Here is a 21,005-nt window from a genome sequence, read left to right as displayed (position 1 = left end):
TTGTGATTCTGTTCTCTCTGCAAAAAGTTGCTAAACTTTTAGATATAAGGCGCCTATGTGTTTTGAGTTATGCAAATGGATTTTAAGGTTCTTGAACCTCAGATTTGTATTTGTGAAAATCAAAGCTGGACTTTACAGTTGATTATTTTAGTGATCTAAAACATGGGCTGGTTTAACCTTGTTTACTTTTCTGTAATGAGCCATCAACCTTGTTTTGATTTACTTGATCATTTATCTTCCATACTTGTACTATTGGTGAAGAGGCTTGTATTCATTGCATATCACCAAAGGACTTTTAATAATCAAATTGAATATTTTTGTCCAATCAAGGTTCTGACTCTTTCTACTATACACCAACAGAAAGTTCATAAGAGGCTAATATTTTAGTATTAATTTCATGAAGGAACAATACTGTGGTCTCAATATCCCAAAATAATGATAGTATAGCTACTGTATGGCAGTAGAATATGTGGATTTACTGACTTCATGGCATGTTTCTTTTTTTTTTAAATTTATTTATTTATTAAGGATTTCTGCCTCCTCCCCGCCACCGCCTCCCATTTCCCTCCCCCTCCCCTATCAAGTCCCTCTCCTCATCAGCTCCAAGAGCAATCAGGGTTCCCTGACCTGTGGGAAGTCCAAGGACCTCCATCCAGGTGGTGGATTAGTAAGGTGAACATCCAAACTGCCTAGGCTCCCCCAAAGACAGTACGTGCAGTAGGATCAAAAACCCATTGCCATTGTTCTTGGGTTCTCAGTAGTCCTCATTGTCCGCTATGCTCAGCAAGTCCGGTTTTATCCCATTGAGCTTATAATTCGCGATCCTAGAGACGCTAAATAAGAAGGTGAATCCAAAGACAAACATATAGGCATCCTCCTGAATATTAACCTTCATCAGGATATGAAAGGAGACAGAGACAGAGACCCACACTGGAGCACCGGACATAATTCTCGAGGTCCAAATCAGGAGCAGAAGGAGAGAGAGCACGAGCAAGGAACTCAGGACTGCGAGGGGTACACCCACACACTGAGACAATGGGGATGGTCTATCGGAAATTCACCAAGGCCAGCTGGCCTGGGTCTGAAAAAGCATGGGATAAAAACATGGCATGTTTCTAAAAGCTCCCTGCAATAGGGACTATCACTATCCCTCCTGGATACATGAAGAAACTGAGTCACAAAAACTTTACATTAATAGCCAGAAACTATATATCCAATGAGAGGTGAAGATAGAATCCATTCCCAGATTTCAATTTTCAAAGGCTCTAAGAAAGGATTACTTGAGAAAAACAATATTATGTTAGTTCAGTGTTTTGGCTGAGAATTTATTTAAATATGATTGAACCTTTTCATCCAAATAGTACTAAGTGTACTTAAATTTGATCGTACAGTGGTTGGAGAGATGGCTTAGCAACTAAGAGCAATGACTACTTTTCTACCAGTCCCAGATTTTCTTCATAGCACCAGCATGGCCTTTCACAAACATCTGTATCTCCAATCCTAGGGGACCAGACACCATCAACTGGAAGGTGTCAAGCACTCCCACAGTAGACTGACATACATGCAGGATCATCTGTAATATCTCATGAATAGGATTTTAAACCATAGGGACCACAGTTGTAGAATATAGTTTGGTTAATAAGTCCTTAAAATCCATTTATCCCACCAAAATAAATCTATCCAGCTCATGCCTTCCCTTGCAATCAAGGGCAGCAGATCAGAAATTCTTTCTTTAAACTCAAAATGTTTTTGTTTTCTCACCCCCTGATTTTACTTTACTCATTTTTTTCATACCACAGGTCTGTCAATATTGGTGATTATGCCATTGCCACTGCTAACTTTTCAAATGATTGACCATTAAATAAGCAATAGTAAAATCTTTCTATTTAGTTGAGTAAAGATCTGACTCTGGGACAGTTTCCACTAATATATGTGCCCTGTATACATTCAGAAAATCATTTCCTGAGAAGGAAGCAGGAATTATAAACTGAGAAGTATACTTAAAGCAACTGTTAATTGGAAATAATTTATGAATGTTCATTAACAACAAATTAGGGTAATTCACATGGGAAGATAGATTTTGTTTTCACAGGCTTTCCATGCACAGAAAATGTTAATTAAAATATGTTCAAAACTGATTTACATGAAAGGTGAGAGGTTTCAAAGAACATTGCCATTACACTGTTAATCATGTGAAAAAATGAGTAAGGAAAGGTAAAAAAGCAAATGAGTAAGGGGGGTATCCTTAACAGTTGCATGAACTGAGAAGCAGACTCTTTTTTTGCCTCAGGAATATTTTTGAAGCTCACTTATTTATTTGCTTTAGTTAATGACTTCACATTGAAATATAGTAACTCAAGCAACACATTGTAGATGCCATAAAAGTTTAGTTTATTGGCTTTATGGAGCCATTCCCCAGGAATTAGACATACCCGGGGCAGTGTATCATGCCAGCTGAGTTTTACTTTTATAAAACTTTCCATTGGGACTTTTGCAGTTCCTTGCTATGCATGTTGAGTTTAAACACCAAAACGCACTAGACTTTAGAGTGGTATAAAGTGATAAGCTTGCATGCCAGGACTGGTGTGGGGGAATTTCAATACTGTATACTCTTTATCTACAACCAGAAAGTCTTTGAAATGCAGGCAGTCTTGGACTTGCCAATGTCCTGGATAAGTAAATACCAGCAACATTGGGTATCCTCAGTCTAAGACATGCAAATGCCCTCATTCTCATGCCGTTGGAATTGTTGCCCTTCACTCTACTGTATAGCTAAGCATAGCATTGTGTAGCAGGGATTAGCCAACTAAACTTCTGGGGAGGATATTGGCCTCAGTTGTAGTATAATTTAACCTTTACAAAGGTAACCGGGAATCAGCTTATTGCAGGCAAGCCTAGAGGCCAGCTGTGAGTTTCTTGGGCACCGTCTATAGGCTTCTTAACTGCGGTACCTCATGATCACACAAAAGGCATTTAATTTTTTAAAATGTTTGTTCCTTGCAATTCAACAAGTTAGCAAGTCATAAGATCAATATAAAAAATCAATCCTCAGTTGGCTTTAGACAAGAAAATATGTCAAGTATTTTTAAATGCCCTTAACAAGAAATAGAAGCTAAGAAGGAAACTATAGAGCTTCACTGATAAAAATTGATTTAACCTTAGTGATATTGATTTCTAACTATATTGTAATTCTCAAATGATCACAGTTATATTTTTATAAGTGTGTAAAAATGGTAGTTTACCTCAAAAGGAAAATAGATAAGAAAGCTAGCAAATAATTTTGGCGATAAAAAATGAAATAGTCATGAAGTTTCTTTCTAACCATTAAGATATGCATTAAATCAGAAAAACCTCAAAGAATACAACTTAATATAAAAGTGAACATAGAGGAATTACACTATAAAGTCCAGTATAAGAACTATATATTTACACTCATTAATTAAATTTGTCATATTTAAAAATGTCATAAAATTTGTCTTTATATAATTTTCACCCTCCCTTTGACTGAACTCCAGGAGCTTGGACCAATGCTTGGTTGGCTGTGGATCTCTGTATCTGCTCCTGTCAGTTACTCAACAAAGGCTCTAGGATGACGTTTTGGGTAGCCACCAATCTGATTACAGGAGAAGGCCAGTTCAGGCACCTTCTCCACTATTGCTTAGAGTCTTAGCTGGGGTCATCCTGTGCAGCTGACCTGAACTCCTGGGAGCTCAAGGACTCTAGACTGACAGCTGGGGAGCCCGCATGGGCCCAAACTAGGTCCTCTGCATGTGCGTGAGAGCTGTGTGCCTTGCTCTTTTCTGCTGCTCCTAGCAGGAGGACTCGGATCTGTCCCTGGTGCATGAGCTGGCTTTTCCCAACCCATTCCAGATGGTGGGATGCCTTGCTCAGCCTTGATGCAGGTAGGAGAGGCTTGGTCCTGCCTCAACAATAAGGCTTTGTTAACTCACCATGGGAGGCCTACCCTCTCTGAGGAGTGGATGAGGGAGTGGACTATGGTTGAGGGGGGAGTGGTAAGAGTGAGGGAACTGTGTTTGGTATGTAAAATGAATAAACAATTTTTTAATTTTTTTAAAATTATGAAAAATTGCATGTATTAACTATGTACATTTGTTAAATAAATTAGAATGAGCTAGTTGTCAAAAAATACTTAATTTAAATTTTTACTTAATACTGAAATCAAGAAAATTTCAGGTTGATAAAAAAGTTAAATATTTAAAAATAGCAACTATCAAATTTTACAAAACCATGAAAATGAGTTTCTGCCAGCTGTACCGGAATATCTTGAATTAACAAAAGCTAAAAATGTCTAATCTCAGTATTGCGGTACATTTCTGTAATCATAGCACTTGAGAAATGGAAGAATATGGATAAGGTTATACTCGGCTACATAGTGAGTTTGGAGTTTGAGGTCACATGAGAGTCTTAGTGAAAGAATAATCAGTTTGTTTGACCTCATAAAAAGCAAAATTAAGGCAAACAGTAATTGCAATTGAACAAGACCTTATTTCCACATAAATATTTTAAGTTCTAATAAAGAGAAATAAGCAAAGACATGGGTATACATTGTTGAAGAAGAAGGTTTTATCTTAGCTTAGTTCAGACAGCTTTTTTATAATCATGGCCAATTAATTAATGAAATATGTGTGCATATATCTTCAGTGGTAATAAGAAATAGTGCTAATACTGTGTAGATATAAGTTCCCTATATAAATTTCAGGGCTCAGCCACTGCCAGAGGCCAGTTGGCAGTGGGTATGAGCCCTGGCTTCCTTCTTTGTTACTTTCCCTGTAAGTGTTTCGTCCGAATTCTCCTGAAGTCAGCTTTTAACTTAATGAACATAGCTCCTACTTTTTACTTTGCAAGTTTGATTGGTGATAAAGAAATGACATCACAGTGACACTTTAATACAGAGCACATGCTGAGCTATATTTGATCTTTGATGCGTTTCCCTGGCATCCTAGCAAATAGATCCATTGGAATTTGCATGAGGCTGTATGTTCTATGTTTACAGAAGTAGCTAATTACTGTTAGCTCATTTTATACCAATCACTAGACAAAAGTTGATAGGCCTTTTTGTTGTTAACTATTGCAATAACTTTCTACAATAACACTTTGGTTGCATACTCACTTTTGTCAGTACTCAATCCAGATGGTAATTTTATTTTTCAACTTACAAAGAGAAATAGTGCAAAATCACAATATTGCAAAATGCAAAATACTAGATCTATACTAGGACCTCAAAATATTTGTTCTTATTTATGAATTCTATGTTCCTATCAGTTTAACATGATTTTTTAGGAAATAAAGAATTGTTCACGATAAATTATTTCTGTGTTTTTAAAATAAAATCAATTGTTGGTATCTACAGATAAAAAATAGAATATATGCGATTATTTTTAAATCCAATTTAAAATAGAACACGCTGCAACCGTTAACCCTGTAGACAAATGGTGTGTGAAAAATATATGCAAGCAGCTGCGGACTTCTTTTTTATTTTGAAAATACCTTTATTTAAAAGCTTTATATATTATTTTGATTATATTTCCCCTCCTCACTTTACTAATCCAATTTCATGTTAATTCTTCTCTCAAAAAAAATAAGTAAATAAAGCAGGAAAAGCAACACAGAAAAAAAAAGCTCTAAGCAGAAAAATACACTTAAAATTAGAGGGCATGAAAAAATTACTAGAAAAAAAGAGAAAGGATACTCCATTGGAAAAATTACATTTCCTTTTCTAGCAGGTACCAGTAACAAATAGATTTTTGTTTGGGGGTTGTGTCCATTTCCTTTTCTGAAGGCTAGGCTTTGATTTGGTTTATACCTACGCAGTTCTTGTTGGTGCTGTCACAATCTCTGTGCGTCCTCTTGGGTTTAGAAGATCCTGTTTCCTTCAGTGCTACACCACCTTTCTCCCTTGTTATCATTCCTTTCCTGCAAGCAACATTTAACATCCTTTGAACGCTTACTGAGGCAGATACTTGTGTTCAGTGGGGTATGAAGAACATGTAAATGATCCAGAGAAAGCACAAATTCCTCTTAGAATGTACTTTAACAAGTCATTTTTGGTAATTTTCATCAATGTAACTACTTAGAATCATTTAATATGTGCCCCTGCATGCACATAGTCTGTTTTCCCTAATTGTAAAATCCATCATTTATAAAACTCTTTTATCATTCAATGATAAAACCTAACCCAAAGCAATCTGACATCTCGACCAATATTTGTGTCAATTATGTTGTTGTACATTTGCTACTTAAATTTACTTATTTGATCATATTACAATCAGATCGGTCTTAATTTTCTGAAACTGAAATATGGTTTTAAATGTGGGACAAAATAAAGAATTCTAAATGCATTTATTAATATTCTACAGAAATGTTAAGAATATTTAAGATCGACTTAATTACACGTTATACTTTCTTCTCTTACAGAGCAGCAAGCACGACAAGATGTTTTCTCTCAGCTTGATGAAGTTTTATCTTGGTGTGAAAAAGAAAATGAAGCCCCCAACCAGGTAAAGGCTGAAAGGAAAGGGGCAAGAAGGAAACAAAACAAAACAAACATAACAGAAATTAAGTCGGCTGAAAGGCTTAGGGATGAGTGGCATTAGTTTTACCACCTGTGAATCCTGAAGTCCTTCATCTGTACTTAGATCCTTAAGTGGACTTTGTGAGTATATGACAAGGCTGTTATTCCCACTGTGGGAAAGATTAAGCTCCTTGTAGACTGCCCTGGATGAGTCGGGAAATCCTCAGGTGCTATCAGCCACTATCAGCTTGCAGATTTTTTGTTGTTGTTGTTATTGTTGTTTTGTTTTGTTTTTTGTTTTTCTTTGGTTTTTCGAGACAGGGTTTCTCTGTGATTTTGGAGCCTGTCCTGGAACTAGCTCTTGTAGACCAGGCTGGTCTTGAACTCACAGAGATCCGCCTGCAGAACAGGATTCCTTGGTCTCCCATTCCTTGACAGGACAGCGTAGTGACTTCGGTATAGGGAGGAATGGTCCAAGCACACTAAATAAAGAAATCACACACTGCTCTCCAACTTTCTGATGGTTTACTTTTAGAATATTTTGATCCTGGCTTTGCAATTTTCTCTTAGCTCTAAGAATATGAACCTTCTTAAATATCATGTCTTTTTAATATTTAAAGAACACAACATTCAATTTATGCCATACATTTTTATCATAGTCACTTTGATTAACTAAGTAATATTATTTTATTACTCCACAAAACTCTTTAAATGATCTGTAGTTCTCAGATTCCATTACTTAAATAGTTTCTTACTTTTACCTCCATGTTTAATTTTTAAGCTGAAGACATATATATGTATTACACGTGCATACACACACACATATGATTTCAGCTATTTTCCTTAGTATATCCATCATATATTTGTTGCTATAGGAAAATGCCTGAGACAGACTCTTTAGGATAGCACAAATTTATTAATGCTCCAAATATCAACATTAATGACTAAGTTTCAGAGGCTCAGGGTGTGTTACTAGGCTGAGTTCTGTTAAGAGGCCTCCTGTAGCTACCTCACATCAAGAGATGACAAAGGCAGGGTTGTATTTAACATATTGTTTGTGTTCCTCTGATGCAGCTGGGGATTGACCGCATATTCTGAAAAACACCACTGGTAAGTTTCCTGGCAGCTTTTTCATTTTATATAATATTGACAAATTTGAGTAAAGAATGACACTATGGCATAGGCAGAACTACAGAGAAGCAAAAGGAAATAAACTTGTATTAAGTTCAGTTAATTATAATCTCACATCCTTCCCAAAGTCTCTTTCAAGAAACCATATCTCATTTTTTTCATAGACAGTATTAGAATCTAGCTCTTAGGAGATAAATAGGCAAAATTAAAGATCATTTTTGAAAGGTAAAATCCTAAATTGAAACTTTAAAACAATCCATAGTCTGTTTTTAAAACAGTTTCCTTTTGTGTTTTTACATGTTGTCTCCCTTCTCCTGCCTGTTTCCCAGATCGCATCTAAAGCCTGCTGCTCAGTGACCTCCTATGTCTAGCTAGTCCCCAGGTTATATTAGGTTGGACACTTCCCAATTCCTTCTTTACCAAGTCCTAGGGCCAGGGTTTCTTAATCTGTGTGTTTTATTTGGAGTAACTTTACTCTTACACTGTGACTCTGCTTTAGTTTTCTACTGCACCCTTACACAGATACCACTGACTTCTCTCTAGCGACCATAGAAGATGATTTCACATTTGCCTGGTGATGAAATAAGACAGTGTCTTAATGTTAGGTGCATTTTTTAAGACTAGCCTCTCCACAGAAGCAAATAGTTCTAATCAGACCAAACTAGACAAACTAGACTGAATAAAAGATGCCCACGTTTAATGTACCGCTCCCGGGGTGACCCGGAAAGCATGGTGATGGAATGAGAGAGAGGGAGAGACCATGCAAAACCCAGAGTCCACGTATTCCTTTTCTGAGTGGCAGCCTAAATAGCCTGTGGGAGTGGTCTACCACTTGGTGGGCTTTTTTGACCCTCCCTGGTGAGGGATCACTGCTTGGCGGGCTTTCCAAGAGGTGGAGTCCGAATCAAGGCAACTCCCAGGGTGGGGGTGGGGGTTGAAATGGAGCTTCCTGTCCCATTCCAGCTCCAAGGATGGGTGCCAGAGGCTGGGGTGACACTTTCACCCAAACACTTAACAAGACTAATGAAAAAGGAAACAAGCTTTAGAATATCATTTTTTTTCCAAATGACTTGTTTTTCCCTATTATTGATAAGTCCAAGAATGTGAAGAGTATAACTTCATTGAAATGTCCATTATTTCATTGTAACATCAGATACAAAAATCTTCCTCTCTAGAAAGTGACCTTTTCTCAGCCCCTCTAGACTCCCCGAACCTACACCTGCTATTTCTGGGTTTTGCTATAGCATGCCTCTTGGTTTCTCTTACCGTGCTGTTTATTTGTTTGCATGGCCAGCTTCCCTAATGTACTGTGCAAAGCTTGAGAGCAAAAGCTGCTTTATGGAGGGTTTTAGTAAAACATTAGTGAGTGAGTGCCAACAGACACGTCGTGATGTTTATCTGACGAGACCATGTCTAAGCCCTTTCTAAAAAAAGGAAGTTTCCACTCCATGAATGTGCACATATGTTCCAATTGGAGTCTCTGGGGGAATAGATGCCTTACCGCCATGTCCCTGAAAACACTGAATGACACTGACTTTGCCTTTCCAAAATATTGCTGATGATTGTTTTCGTGCCAATTAGAGGTGTACTTCCCAAAGACGGAAGCCACTGCTACTGACACAGTCTGAGTTTGATTTCATTAAGACACAAATTTGAAAGAGTTCTGTTCCTTGTTTGACTGTTCCTAATGACAGTGTGGAAGGGCAGCTGTCTTTCACAAGTATTTATTGCATAAACCTTGTTTTGTAGGCACCTGTGTTGTGACAGTTTACAAGCCCAGATGGAGTGGATGGCCAGTATCTTTATTGCCCAGGTATAGCATCTGTTATGACATCTAATCTACTGTAAGCTGTATTTAAAGGAAATGCTAGTGTGCTTCTAATTTTTATTGAATTTTTTATTTATAGCATATACAATTGGTACATTTCACTTGAATATATTTTTACATATATCAAAATCCAAATTTTTCTATTGCTCTTTGAAAGAGAAGACTATTTTGACTGTCTAGGCTTAGGGGGAATGTGCTGTTTCAGATAGTTGCCTTGTCTGAGTTCTCGCTGCTCTGCAAAAACATGAAGATCTTCATAGAGAAGTATACACTTGGCCTTCACCTCTTATCCTTCCTCCTCTGTCATTACAGAGGCAAAGCCAGAAAAGAACATTTTTTTGATACATGTTCTATGGTAAATACTTCGTTAGAATCAAGTATTGTATCCCTTACGATTCATAGTAGAACCTGGAATCTCTTGAAAATGTTCGTTGAAATAGTGTACACCTCTCAGAGTTCACTGAGACCCATTGACCCAGCTTCACACTCCATCTTCCACTTGAAGGAACATTCTCTTGACAAAGGGTTAAATAGGCCTATTAATGGAAAGGGTTTGTTTTTCAACCGTTTCTAGGTGAATTAGCAGCACTGCTTCTCCCAGAGCATTAGGATTCATGGCTAATGAATAAGTTGTCACTATTGCTGTTCAGATGCATTCATATTTCTTACAATGAAAAAGTTTGCTCACTCCCAAATCTAGTTCTGTTTTGTTCTGAAAAGCATTTCCCTGTGATGTAGTTTCCTAATTTCTCCACTGATGAATATAGATGCCACTTTTAACCTCTTTCATTTTATCACCAAACTACTGCTCTGTAATACATTTGTAGAGAGAAAAAAAAGTGAATTATTAACATTTGAGTCATTTCTTCATCTTGAAAAATGAGATATCTGTACTTACTTAAAAACTGAAACTCTAAATGTGAAGTATTTTAGTTGAAGTCTAAGTTGAAAGCATACACTCAAAAGCTATAACAGTATTTGTTTACAGCACAATTAAACTGATGTTTTTGTTTTCAGAATTGGAGTCAATAGACTTTCATATTGAAAGTCAAGGAATGAAAAGTACTTCTCCATTTGTAGCTCTCATTAAAAGCATATGTATAATTAGTTGTTTTGTTTGTGCCTTTTCTGCTGTATTGTAAACTCCTTAAGAATCATTCTTCCTTATTTGGCTCTCTTATACATTTGCCTATGTATATAGTGCTTTCCAAAATGCATACTAAGAGTTTACAAAACATGAAAACAATGACTAAAATAGACATATAATTGGATCAGGTCTGAAGTGAAATGTGTGATACAATGAAGCTAATATGAATTGGGAAAGGAGGTGGTGTCACTTAGGTACAGGAGAACACAGTTTCAGAGTAGTTCTCAGGGAGTGCATTTCTGAAAGGGTAATAGGTGAGCTGAGTTCTGTATAAGGGTTGGAGGCTGTTGCTCTATGGATGAGAACAAGAGCTCCAAGACTTGAGGTGACACCACAATGAGTTCATTTCACAACTATCCTAAACATTTTACTAAGGGAAGATATGAGACAAGGTTGTGGTTTACCACTAAGGTTCTGGCATCTTTCTCTTTCGGCAGCTACATGGCGTCTCCCTTACTCTGCCTTTTTTCTCCCTGCATTCTGTTTAGTTGGTTTTTCTTTTTTTCACACAAGCCTATATTCTCCCCTGCCATAGGCCAAAGCAGATTCTTTATTAACCAATGGTAATAAGACATATTCGTAGCATACAGGGGGGATCTCACATCACAGCACAGGAGGAAACAGGGAGAATAGCTGTGTGGCACATGTTCTTGAGTGGAGACACTGTGCAAAACATAAAGATTGAGGAATATTTTAGGGATAAAGTTATTTTTTTTAATTCATGGTCTATTTAGTTTGAAGAAATAGTAGAAATTAAAGAGGACCCTAATTTTTGTGTTTGTAACAAGACTTATTTCTTCCATTGAAGTAAGGCTTTGTTGTTTTTTTTTTTTTCATTTTCACTTGAGTTTCTTTCTGAAATGTAAATGGGAAAGCAAATTTTCCATAATCTGAGATGTCATGTTTTATACAACAGATAAGTACTATGTATGGGGTACCAGTCCATGAAGTTGGCTTCTTCTTGCTTGTATGTTTATAGGGAGGTCTGTCTATCTTCTATTACATTCACTGGGGAGGCTCCTAGAGAGTCAGAATAGCTGTCTTAAGTACAATATTAATAAATTATAAATTTGCTGTATGTTGACATCTGAATACTTCATGATTTTCAATTTCAATAATTATGGAAATTTTGCTGCATTTGGAATAATGATATTATAATAGGTTCATATTTTTAAGTAAGAAATTTTAACACTTTATACAAACTCGACAGTGTAAACAAACACAAGAATAGGTGTACCTGTTGCTGATAACCTGTTTTTCAGTATGTGTTTCTTCCTTTTTTGCTTTTTTACAATTTATTTAAATAAATTTTAAGGACCTAGACAATTGATGAATGTAAAGATTGTTACCAGAGTGGTAGAAGGAAGTCAAGAGTTCTCATAGATGAAATAAAATTTAAGATATTTGAGATACACACATGAACATGCTGAGTTCCAAATCAGACTTTAAAAATTTAGGCAATAGTCTGAGGTTGGAATGTATATATGGGACAAGTTGGCATTTAGATTATATTGAGAGCTGTAGAAGTTGTTCGTGGGATGTTCAAAAAACATTAAGAAAGAGAGGACTGTCTAATAAACCCTAGGGTGTTCCATATTTTGAGGTCTTGAAAAATATAGAAGATATAAGAAGGAATGACAAAAGAAAGTATGGATAGAGATAATGAGTTGGTGACTAGTGTGTGCAGTTAGGGGTCTGAGGCCAATGTAGATTTCGTGGCTTAAATGGGTTTGACTGTAAGATGGAGTAGTATATATTTTTTGACATTTCCCTACTAGATAACTCAGTCACTAGAAAAGTCATACAGGCCATGGTCAGACATGAGGACCCCTGTTGTTCATCATTGCTCTATATATTATATATATGTATATATATGTATATATATACATATATATATAATACCCATTTATCTCAAGAAATTATAAACATAATTTAAAATGTTACTGAGTACCTGCTCAACCTGTTCTCTCTCAATTTTACTTGTTCAGAATATCCCAATTATAAAATATCAAAAGTATTTTAACCATATTTGGAGCCATGACATAAAAAATAATGTAATGAAGTTTGAAACATTTTATGAATTGAGATAAATGCCTCCATGATTTTAAGAGTATGTATCAAGTCTGAAAGTAATTGGACTTTTAGTGTAGAATGTTTGAGGATTAAATGAATGTATGTATATTGGTAAAGGCATAATATGCCCCTCATTATAAATTAGAATGTAAATACATCTGGAAATGGACTATTCGCAATAAAACACTATGTTAAAATCCTAACTACACATAAAAATTTGTTGATGTATCTTAAAATTTGAACAAAATAAAGAGTGAGGTTTTAGTTATATATAATTAGAATTCATTTTTATTTCATCAACTATCTGTAAACTCATTTTACTTTGGTATTCATTGTTTGTTTCTTTAATAGATTGCTATCTGAAAATCAATTTGCCTTTCCTTGCTTCTAAAATGTTAATCTACCCTAGGAAATAGAAATGTTCTTTAAATACTTTTTTGTGTGTTTATTTTGAGGATTAAGCACTCAGAGCTTACATTTTTACCTGTGGGCTCTTATCCCCCATTTAAAAAAATTGTTTTGTTTTGTTTTTGCATGACTATAATGGTGTGGTGTACTCAAATTCAGTCAATAATTTAAGGACAAATGCACCACTCTTTCTGTTAGAGAGTGATTTTCACTATAAATGTGTGTGTAAGCATTTCATTGAAATTCAATTAGATGGAAAAGCAACATTTTTCAAAAGGTCACAAAATAGGGCTAATTTTTTTCCAGATATCCATGCCTTAGCTGAATTTGAGATAAATAAGAACAAATTATTTTCATATTAAATTCACCTTTGATATAAGCAGGAAATGTTTAGTTACCTCTATTACAGGGCTTAGAAAAATAGACAAGTACATTATTTTTGCTTTACAAAAAGACTTGCCATTTTTCTCCAATCTTTTCTACCATTTGCTTTGATAAGTAGTACAGAGGGCATGTGTTTGAGGGTTAGAAATTGAACTGAGACCTCAAAGCTCGGTTCACTTAAGAATTTCACATCCTGGAGCCAAGTGCCTGCCAGAGTCAATGTGGAAGTAATTACAAATGGCATTCTCACAGAAAGTAGATTATTTGGTGTGGATGTGTGGGGAGCCAAGTGACTTATGTGGTGTAGCACATAATGAAATCACACACCAATGGCACTAAACTCTTATTTCCACAGCATGAGGATGATATATGGCCACCAGCTGGAAAAGAACGAAAGCGTTCAATAACCAAAAATCCCAAGATTGGAGGTTTACCTCTGATTCCCATCCAACATGAGAGGAATGCGTCCCAGGCCCAGAAGAATATTGAGGTTGGTTATGATTTTGTTGTTCTCTTTTTAACCTCCACTGTTTATTTGCCTACAACTTAACATGGCTGAGTAAATTAACTACCTCATTGGCTTCAGAAGCCTAGCAGTAATCACTTTGCATAGCTCAACGATGTCCAAGGTCCATAATGCGTAAAGATAACTGTGTTGGTAACCCTCTGCCACTTGCTTTAATACCATTCACATTACATATACCTGACACCACTCCTGGTCTCTCAAGTAGCCAAGCAATTTTACCTATTTATATAGAAACTGTGACTGCAAATCTGGTCTCAAATCAATTTCCCAAGATCACTTATATATCCTTTGAGTAAATATGAAGCAGAAATATGCCTAAATCATGTTACAGATACCTTAGTTTAGCATCACTGTCCAGGCTTGGAAACTTGGGATGTTTTAAAGGAGCCACAAGATAAATTCTGAATATTATTATGAATTAATATGAATGATTTGAGAGTTTTCAAAGAAGTGACTGTGTTTTCCTTTTGCCATCTTATGATGTAGGAGAATATAACTACTCTATCTTGACAGAAAGCTGGGTCTCTTGGAAAAGAGCATGGCTGCCTACTCTCAAAACTCACTTTGGGAATGACCCTTGGCATAGTACCTTAACTGAATTTTTCAAAGACAAAAATTAAGAAACAAACAAGTAAAAATAAACCAACTAACGTAAAAGGTCATATAAATTATACATTCTTTGAACGTTAATTTGGGCTAAGCTGTTAGAGTTAATCTTTATAAATACTGTAGTGAGCATATATTATACACATGTTTCTTGTGCCAGAATATACTTGAAACCTGGCATATTTGATCTTGCCTAACTAATGTTATAAAATGAAAAATTAAATCTCTATGAATCTATGACTGCACCCTGTTGATTCTATAACTAGAGCTTTTGATAGTAGTCTGCTTTGCAGAGCTGTGGGCTACTTAGCCAATCAAAAATCTAGATTACATGTCATTAGCACTTGGGCCAGGACATCACAACTTGATCCAGTGAAGCCATTATACAGTGGGCATTTGTTTTTCAGTGGCCAGTGTCTCCTGACACTGCCTTGTGACCAATAGAGAAACAAAAGATAAAATTTTAAGATTAAAAATACATTAAGCAGTATCAGCTATAGGTAAATAAATCTACAACATATTTCCTAATCTCAAAACCTTAAATATAATTTTTAACATGCCTAGGATAAAAACAAACAACAAAAGACAGATAAACTAAAACTAGGAAGAAGTATCAGAGTTTCTCATAATAATTCTATGAAATATTAATTGCTAGAAAATATATGAGTAATTAAAATAAATGAAACAAGTTTTGTACCTTTTTGTCATTCAATAAATTTGGCTAAGAGAGTTTTTAAATATCCTAATACTTTAAAAACACTAAAACTTACTTTAAATAGTGTAAAAGCAACATTAATCAAAAATAAAGTTTTTCATACAAATTATTAAGAACTTTACTATAGAATTATATTGGAGTAATACTCTTATATAGCAGTTATATAAGAAGATATAATAATAAAATGCCCAAAGATTTCTTACTTTTTGTTTAAAAAGGAAAGCAGTTTAAAGTTACCATGTACAATGTGTTTTGAGAAATAATGCAGTCATGTCATGACTCATGGGCAGGAAATATTGCTTTTCAGAGTAGTTCTTGGCTTTCTAGAAAATGCCGACTTGATTTGATTTTTTTTTTAAGTGCTCTTAGAAGGAAGTTTTATTGAATGCCTCATCCAGGCAGGGAAGTCTTCCTAGAGACTTCTAACATTATATTGATAAATTAGTAAGTAGTAAGACAACTGAAGAAATCTAGAAATGAACATTGTTGGCCATGGAAACTTCTTAGGAAGAGGCGAATGAAATATTTAAGATTTTATAATCTTGATACTACCTGTGGCACACTGGCTTCTAATAAATTGTGAACTTTTTCTAAACTTTGCATTTTCAGTTCCTTCCCTGTATGGAAGCAGTAACCACTACTTTGCAGGGTTATTAGTGGTAACTAAGTTCTGCTGCACTAGAGGATTTGTTAAAGTGATGTCTGCCTTGCAGCTGATACACATTCAGACAAAGTCATGAGCATGGGAAGTGCAGTGGGATAATTCATTCATCTCTGATACTATAATCAAAGTGGGCATGATAGTGTGGACCTGTATTTCCAGCCTCTCAGAGGGGTGTAGAGAGGAGACTTGAGCCTACAGATACAGGATAATCTGGGTACCCTGTCAAAATTTTGTCTCACAAGAGATCCCTAAACAACACTTGTAAAATAAAAATAATGAAGAAAAATGACTCACTTAAAACAACAACAAAGCAAATGGTAAATTAGAATCCCAGTCTGTCTCTGTGTCTTCACTCCATGGCCATTTGATGTGATGAGAGTGAACAAGCAGGCCAGCCGAACCTCCCGTGCCACTCACCCAAGTGTTGCTATGCAAACCATGGAAGCTCTATCATAGAAGGTCAAACATTATTTCAGGCCTTAAACTTCATGGTGTGACTATCCATTTCATAACATGGATATTATTCGTTAATGCAGAAGCTCACCAAGTGAAGTCATTTAGAAGTTTCCCACACTCATATTTGTATGTGTTGGTCACATCATTTATTTTTGGCATCATTGGATCATATTGGTGACCTCCATTATCTGGCTTAATAAGGAAATCTATGAGCACCAGACAAAACGTGTAAAGGATTTGCTCTGAGAAGCCGTTCTCCATCCATTGCTCTGGCTTTGGCAATGGGAACTGCTGTATGAAGCTGGGGGAAGAGCTGCATTTCTGTTAAACCAAGACGACACAGACTGGCCCTTCCATAACATACTCCTGCTTACCTTTGCCTCCTTCATCTCTCTTTTGAAATAATGACCTCATCATTTAATACCAATGCAATGACACCCTTTTCCTCATGTCTTTCTTTCCTCATAGCATGGCACATGCAGGGCACATAACATATATCCTGTAAGATGTAAAGCTCATGTGATCTCCTTTTCTTACTTTCCCATTCTTTGACTTTTAACATGTTGCTTCTACCACATGTTCCTGCCTTAATCACGAATGCTGTCATATTTTTTAATACTTCGCCCCTAAATTATACATCTAAGAGAGCCAAAGGTTTTGTCCATTTATTAGTTTGTTTTGGTTTGATGTTTTTTGTTGTTTGATAGTTGAAAGATAGTAAGAAGGATCACTGTGAAATGGATGATGGATGATAGGTAGATAATAGACAATAGATATAGATAGATAGATAGATAGATAGATAGATAGATAGATAGATAGATAGACAGACAATAGATGGACAGATAGATGGATATATAATAGAAAAATACATAGAGAGAGATGATAGCATATAAATAGATAGATGATAGATAGATAGATAGATAGATAGATAGATAGATAGATAGATAGATAGATAGATAGCTGCATCTTATACTTACTGAGTTCTAATACTCTGAGAACCTGAAGTGATTTCCCTCAGATAGATATTGCCCAGCCAATAGAGATCATGATTTTTAACTTTCAGAATCTACCCTTTATTCATTGAAAGTGATTTACAGTCTCCTCTTGGACCTGCCAGCCCTTTCTGTACATAGAGTAAATGTATGCTCTAACCCACTGATGCAAAAGTGAATATTAACACATGCATACACCACATTCCAGTGACTTTGAAAGTTTACAGGGGAATCAGAGCAAATGTTATATGGGGAAAACTTCCACTGCTTAAACATATTGGGAGAAATGTGAGCCTGGAAAACAAATTTAACTGATTTCTGTGCTACATTGTTTCTTAATATCTCTATTATGATGACTTATATTGTGATTCTGAAATCAAGGGCTACAGTTCAGAGACATGGACATAAATCCAGACACATAAACGTCAACAATGGAACTTTGTTTTATATCTGCTGGAAGAGGACAAGAACACTTGTCTCCAGTGGAGTGACACTGGGTATATCATCAGCCACTCTGGGACAGATCTCATGTTCATCAGTAGTTGGCTAACTAATAATAGACTACACAGGTTTTATATGTGTGTGTTTATTTGTGTTATAGGGTTTGTTTTGTTTTAGTTTGGGGTGATACATTTTGTTTTCTATGTTTTAATAATATTGTGTTTTGGGTTTGTTTTTTGAGGAAGAACCTAAAAGTGGGTAGGCAGGGAGTAGGAGAAGATCTCATGGACTTGTAAAGGAGAAGAATATATGAATAAAATATATTTAATTTTTAAAACTGTTTTATTTAATAAAACATTTTAAAATTGTTAAAAAGTACAACAAAATCCAGTCATGCAAGCTGCTTAAAGCAAAATTAAATTCGAGTATGCATCATAGAATACAATGGACTATAGAATGGGAAGCATCAACTGTTTGCTTAGTGTATTTTGTAAATATCAGTTGTCTCAAGTATTGCTTTACTGTGACATATTTAATTTTCCACTAATTTTAGAGCGCAAGAGCAGAACTTGAAAGGCTGCGACTGTGTGAAAAGCATGATCGAGACTTTGTGGACCCCAGCTTAAAAGACAGAGCCTCCATCATAGCCCACTGCTTGGAGCACAAAGATGATAAACTTAGAAATCGCGCCAGAAAACATCGTAGTTTCAACTGCTTGGAGGACACAGAGGCAGAGATCCCCCACAGTCTACCAAAGGGCTATAAAGGTCCAAAGACTCCGAAGAAGACTGAGGACAGGAACAGCAAGACAACGTTAGACCACGATCATAAGCTGCCATCAAAGGTCATTGAGGAACTTAGTGTGGTTCTCCAGAGGTCAAGAACCCTTCCTAAAGAGTTGCAGGATGAACAGACATTACAGAAATAAATAAATCATCAAACAAGTTATATTTTTTTAATATTGTGTACAATGTGTGCAAACCAGAAATCAAACTGTAATTATTGAGTCTTCTATCTAGACAAATTTGTCTGTATTTAAGATATTTGTTTATGTATACCCAAGCATTTAAAGAACATTTTAAAATATGTATATATGAGGTTGGGTGTGAGATCAACTTTATTTTGGTCTGGAGACTCATAAAGTTCAATTGTATTAACTGTAATAATTTTTGGGGTCACTATAAGTGGCCAGATCTTTGAAAGTAGATGTGTAAGTGAGGGTAATTTATGAGCAGAAATCTGTACTGTATTGTATAAAATGCTGTGTGTACATGAAGCCTATGAAATTGTATCATATTTTGCACTTTGAGAAGGCTTGTATATTAAGTTGTCATGTGTTTTTAGGTTTACATAGGGTCCATCTTAGGGAAAAGAAGGGAAATGAGTTCAAAAGGGGAAAGATATTTCAGTCGCTGTTCAACCTACATTGGAAAGACAAGACGTAAAAAAATTATTCTACTAACCAAGGAGGTGACCTAACATTCATTCTAACTCATCGAGAAACAAAGCATTTTAGGGAGAAACTGCTTATTATGAAAACATCTCAGTGTCTTAAGTGCTTTCAACAATATTATCCAGCCAGCTCATGGCAGTGGTAGAACGGGCCGCTGTCATTTATGGTGTGAGTAGGTAAGAAAGCCCCAAGACATATTCAGTACACCAGAGCTGTCTGTCAGTGTCCACTCAGAGGATCTTTGCACTGAAGAGTGTGTACATGGACCCAGCATGGAAGTCATTTACACTGTTGCTTCATGCTGGGGATTCCTTAGGGCTCCCAACTGTATTTTTGGTACGAACAAAATTCATTACCATGGGGTCTTTTGCTATTTTTTCTTTATTCTATGTTTTGGCTGTTGTTGATGTTGTTTCATTTGGAAATGTCACATTATAATGTTTACTAATGTAACATTATAATGCTTCCTTCTGCAATGTATGTCAATATCAACTGGAAGTGTATGCCAATGGCTGCCTGTACGACATTCGCAGGCAGGCACTTCCCATTTCCGCTCAGTCTTTCCTCTCTACTGGTGAAAATGACATAGCCCTGTATTTTTGTTGCCACATGATGATGACATACAGCTTTGACAATTTTCATGAGTCAGACTACACTAGCTTATGAATAATAGTTCATGTCAAAGACAGTGCTTTTTGTTTAACTGGAATTTACATAGCAGATCTTCATTCTCAACACTTGTTAGTCCTCTTCTATAGCTGGGTCTTTTTTATGTAAGACGTGTATGTAAGCCCTTATTTCAGCCCCTCTCTCGCAGGTAAATGAGGATATAAAGCACTAAGTCTGTCTTCACTCAGCTATGTTAACCACTTACATTTGTTATAGCAGATAGCAGATACCAGGAGTAAGTGATAAGTATTCTTTAAATCCAAATAAAATGTTAACTGAAATAATAAGTAAAACTGCAGGGCAGTTTTATGAGTTGCTGTCACTACTGAGGACTCTTTCTTCAAAAAAGATACCATGTTGTTTGGAAAGGAAAAATTAATTTTAATAAACTTATTTCTGATAAGTAATGATATTTATATTTTTATGAAATAAAGAGACATGGAAATAAATATCATTGGCCTTGTTGGGGAAGTGCTATACTCTTGGAACTACCCTACTGGAATTTCCCCTGAAAGTTGAGCTCTGATCACTTCTGTTTTTCTTCTTTTCATGAATAATTGTCTTAATTTTAAGAATGTAACATAAGGGCTAACGGCTATATCTCAGATTTTGAGTAAAAATTAAAATAGTTTTACAAGTCCACTAGATTATGACTCTTCTATTTTTTTCATTCCTCTCAGAAATCTAAAGTTATTTTGGTGAAATGAATCAAGTACTTTATCATTTTTTTTTCTGTTTTAAAAAATTGAATATGGTGCATCTAACAGTCCTTTGTCACCTTAAAAACACATCAAAATAAATGTTCTTTTATTTTTAAAGGCTGGATACATACACGTATTTCCTCAAAGGACTCAATAGTACTCACTTTCATTTTTGTTCCCATAAACTCAGTTGTCAGCCATGATCTGTAACAACATTACACGGAGCTTCATCAAAATGGCCCTGAGACCTGAAAGCAGCATCGGGGAAGGCATAGCTCT

At 35.8% G+C, this 21,005-nt stretch overlaps 1 protein-coding gene across 4 annotated transcripts in view; it reads left to right on the top strand.

Annotated features, from left to right (window-relative positions):
* Window positions 1-20,662, top strand: part of Arap2 (ArfGAP with RhoGAP domain, ankyrin repeat and PH domain 2) — a 167,301-nt gene extending 146,639 nt beyond the window's left edge. For all 4 annotated transcript variants that reach the window (XM_013350802.2, XM_005359243.2, XM_026785085.1 and 1 more), the window contains 5 exons: window positions 6,436-6,518; window positions 7,607-7,642; window positions 9,413-9,476; window positions 13,859-13,993; window positions 18,457-20,662. In XM_013350802.2, coding sequence (XP_013206256.1) covers window positions 6,436-6,518; window positions 7,607-7,642; window positions 9,413-9,476; window positions 13,859-13,993; window positions 18,457-18,831 — 693 coding nt within the window. In that variant the 3' untranslated portion in view covers window positions 18,832-20,662. The remainder of the gene's footprint in view (window positions 1-6,435; window positions 6,519-7,606; window positions 7,643-9,412; window positions 9,477-13,858; window positions 13,994-18,456) is intronic.
* Window positions 20,663-21,005: the final 343 nt, after the last annotated feature.

Source organism: Microtus ochrogaster, linkage group LG1, assembly GCF_000317375.1.
Source record: "Microtus ochrogaster isolate Prairie Vole_2 linkage group LG1, MicOch1.0, whole genome shotgun sequence".
NCBI classification, from domain to species: domain Eukaryota; kingdom Metazoa; phylum Chordata; class Mammalia; order Rodentia; family Cricetidae; genus Microtus; species Microtus ochrogaster.
Note: the sequence above shows the minus strand (reverse complement) of the source record. Positions and strands in the feature narration are given on the sequence as shown.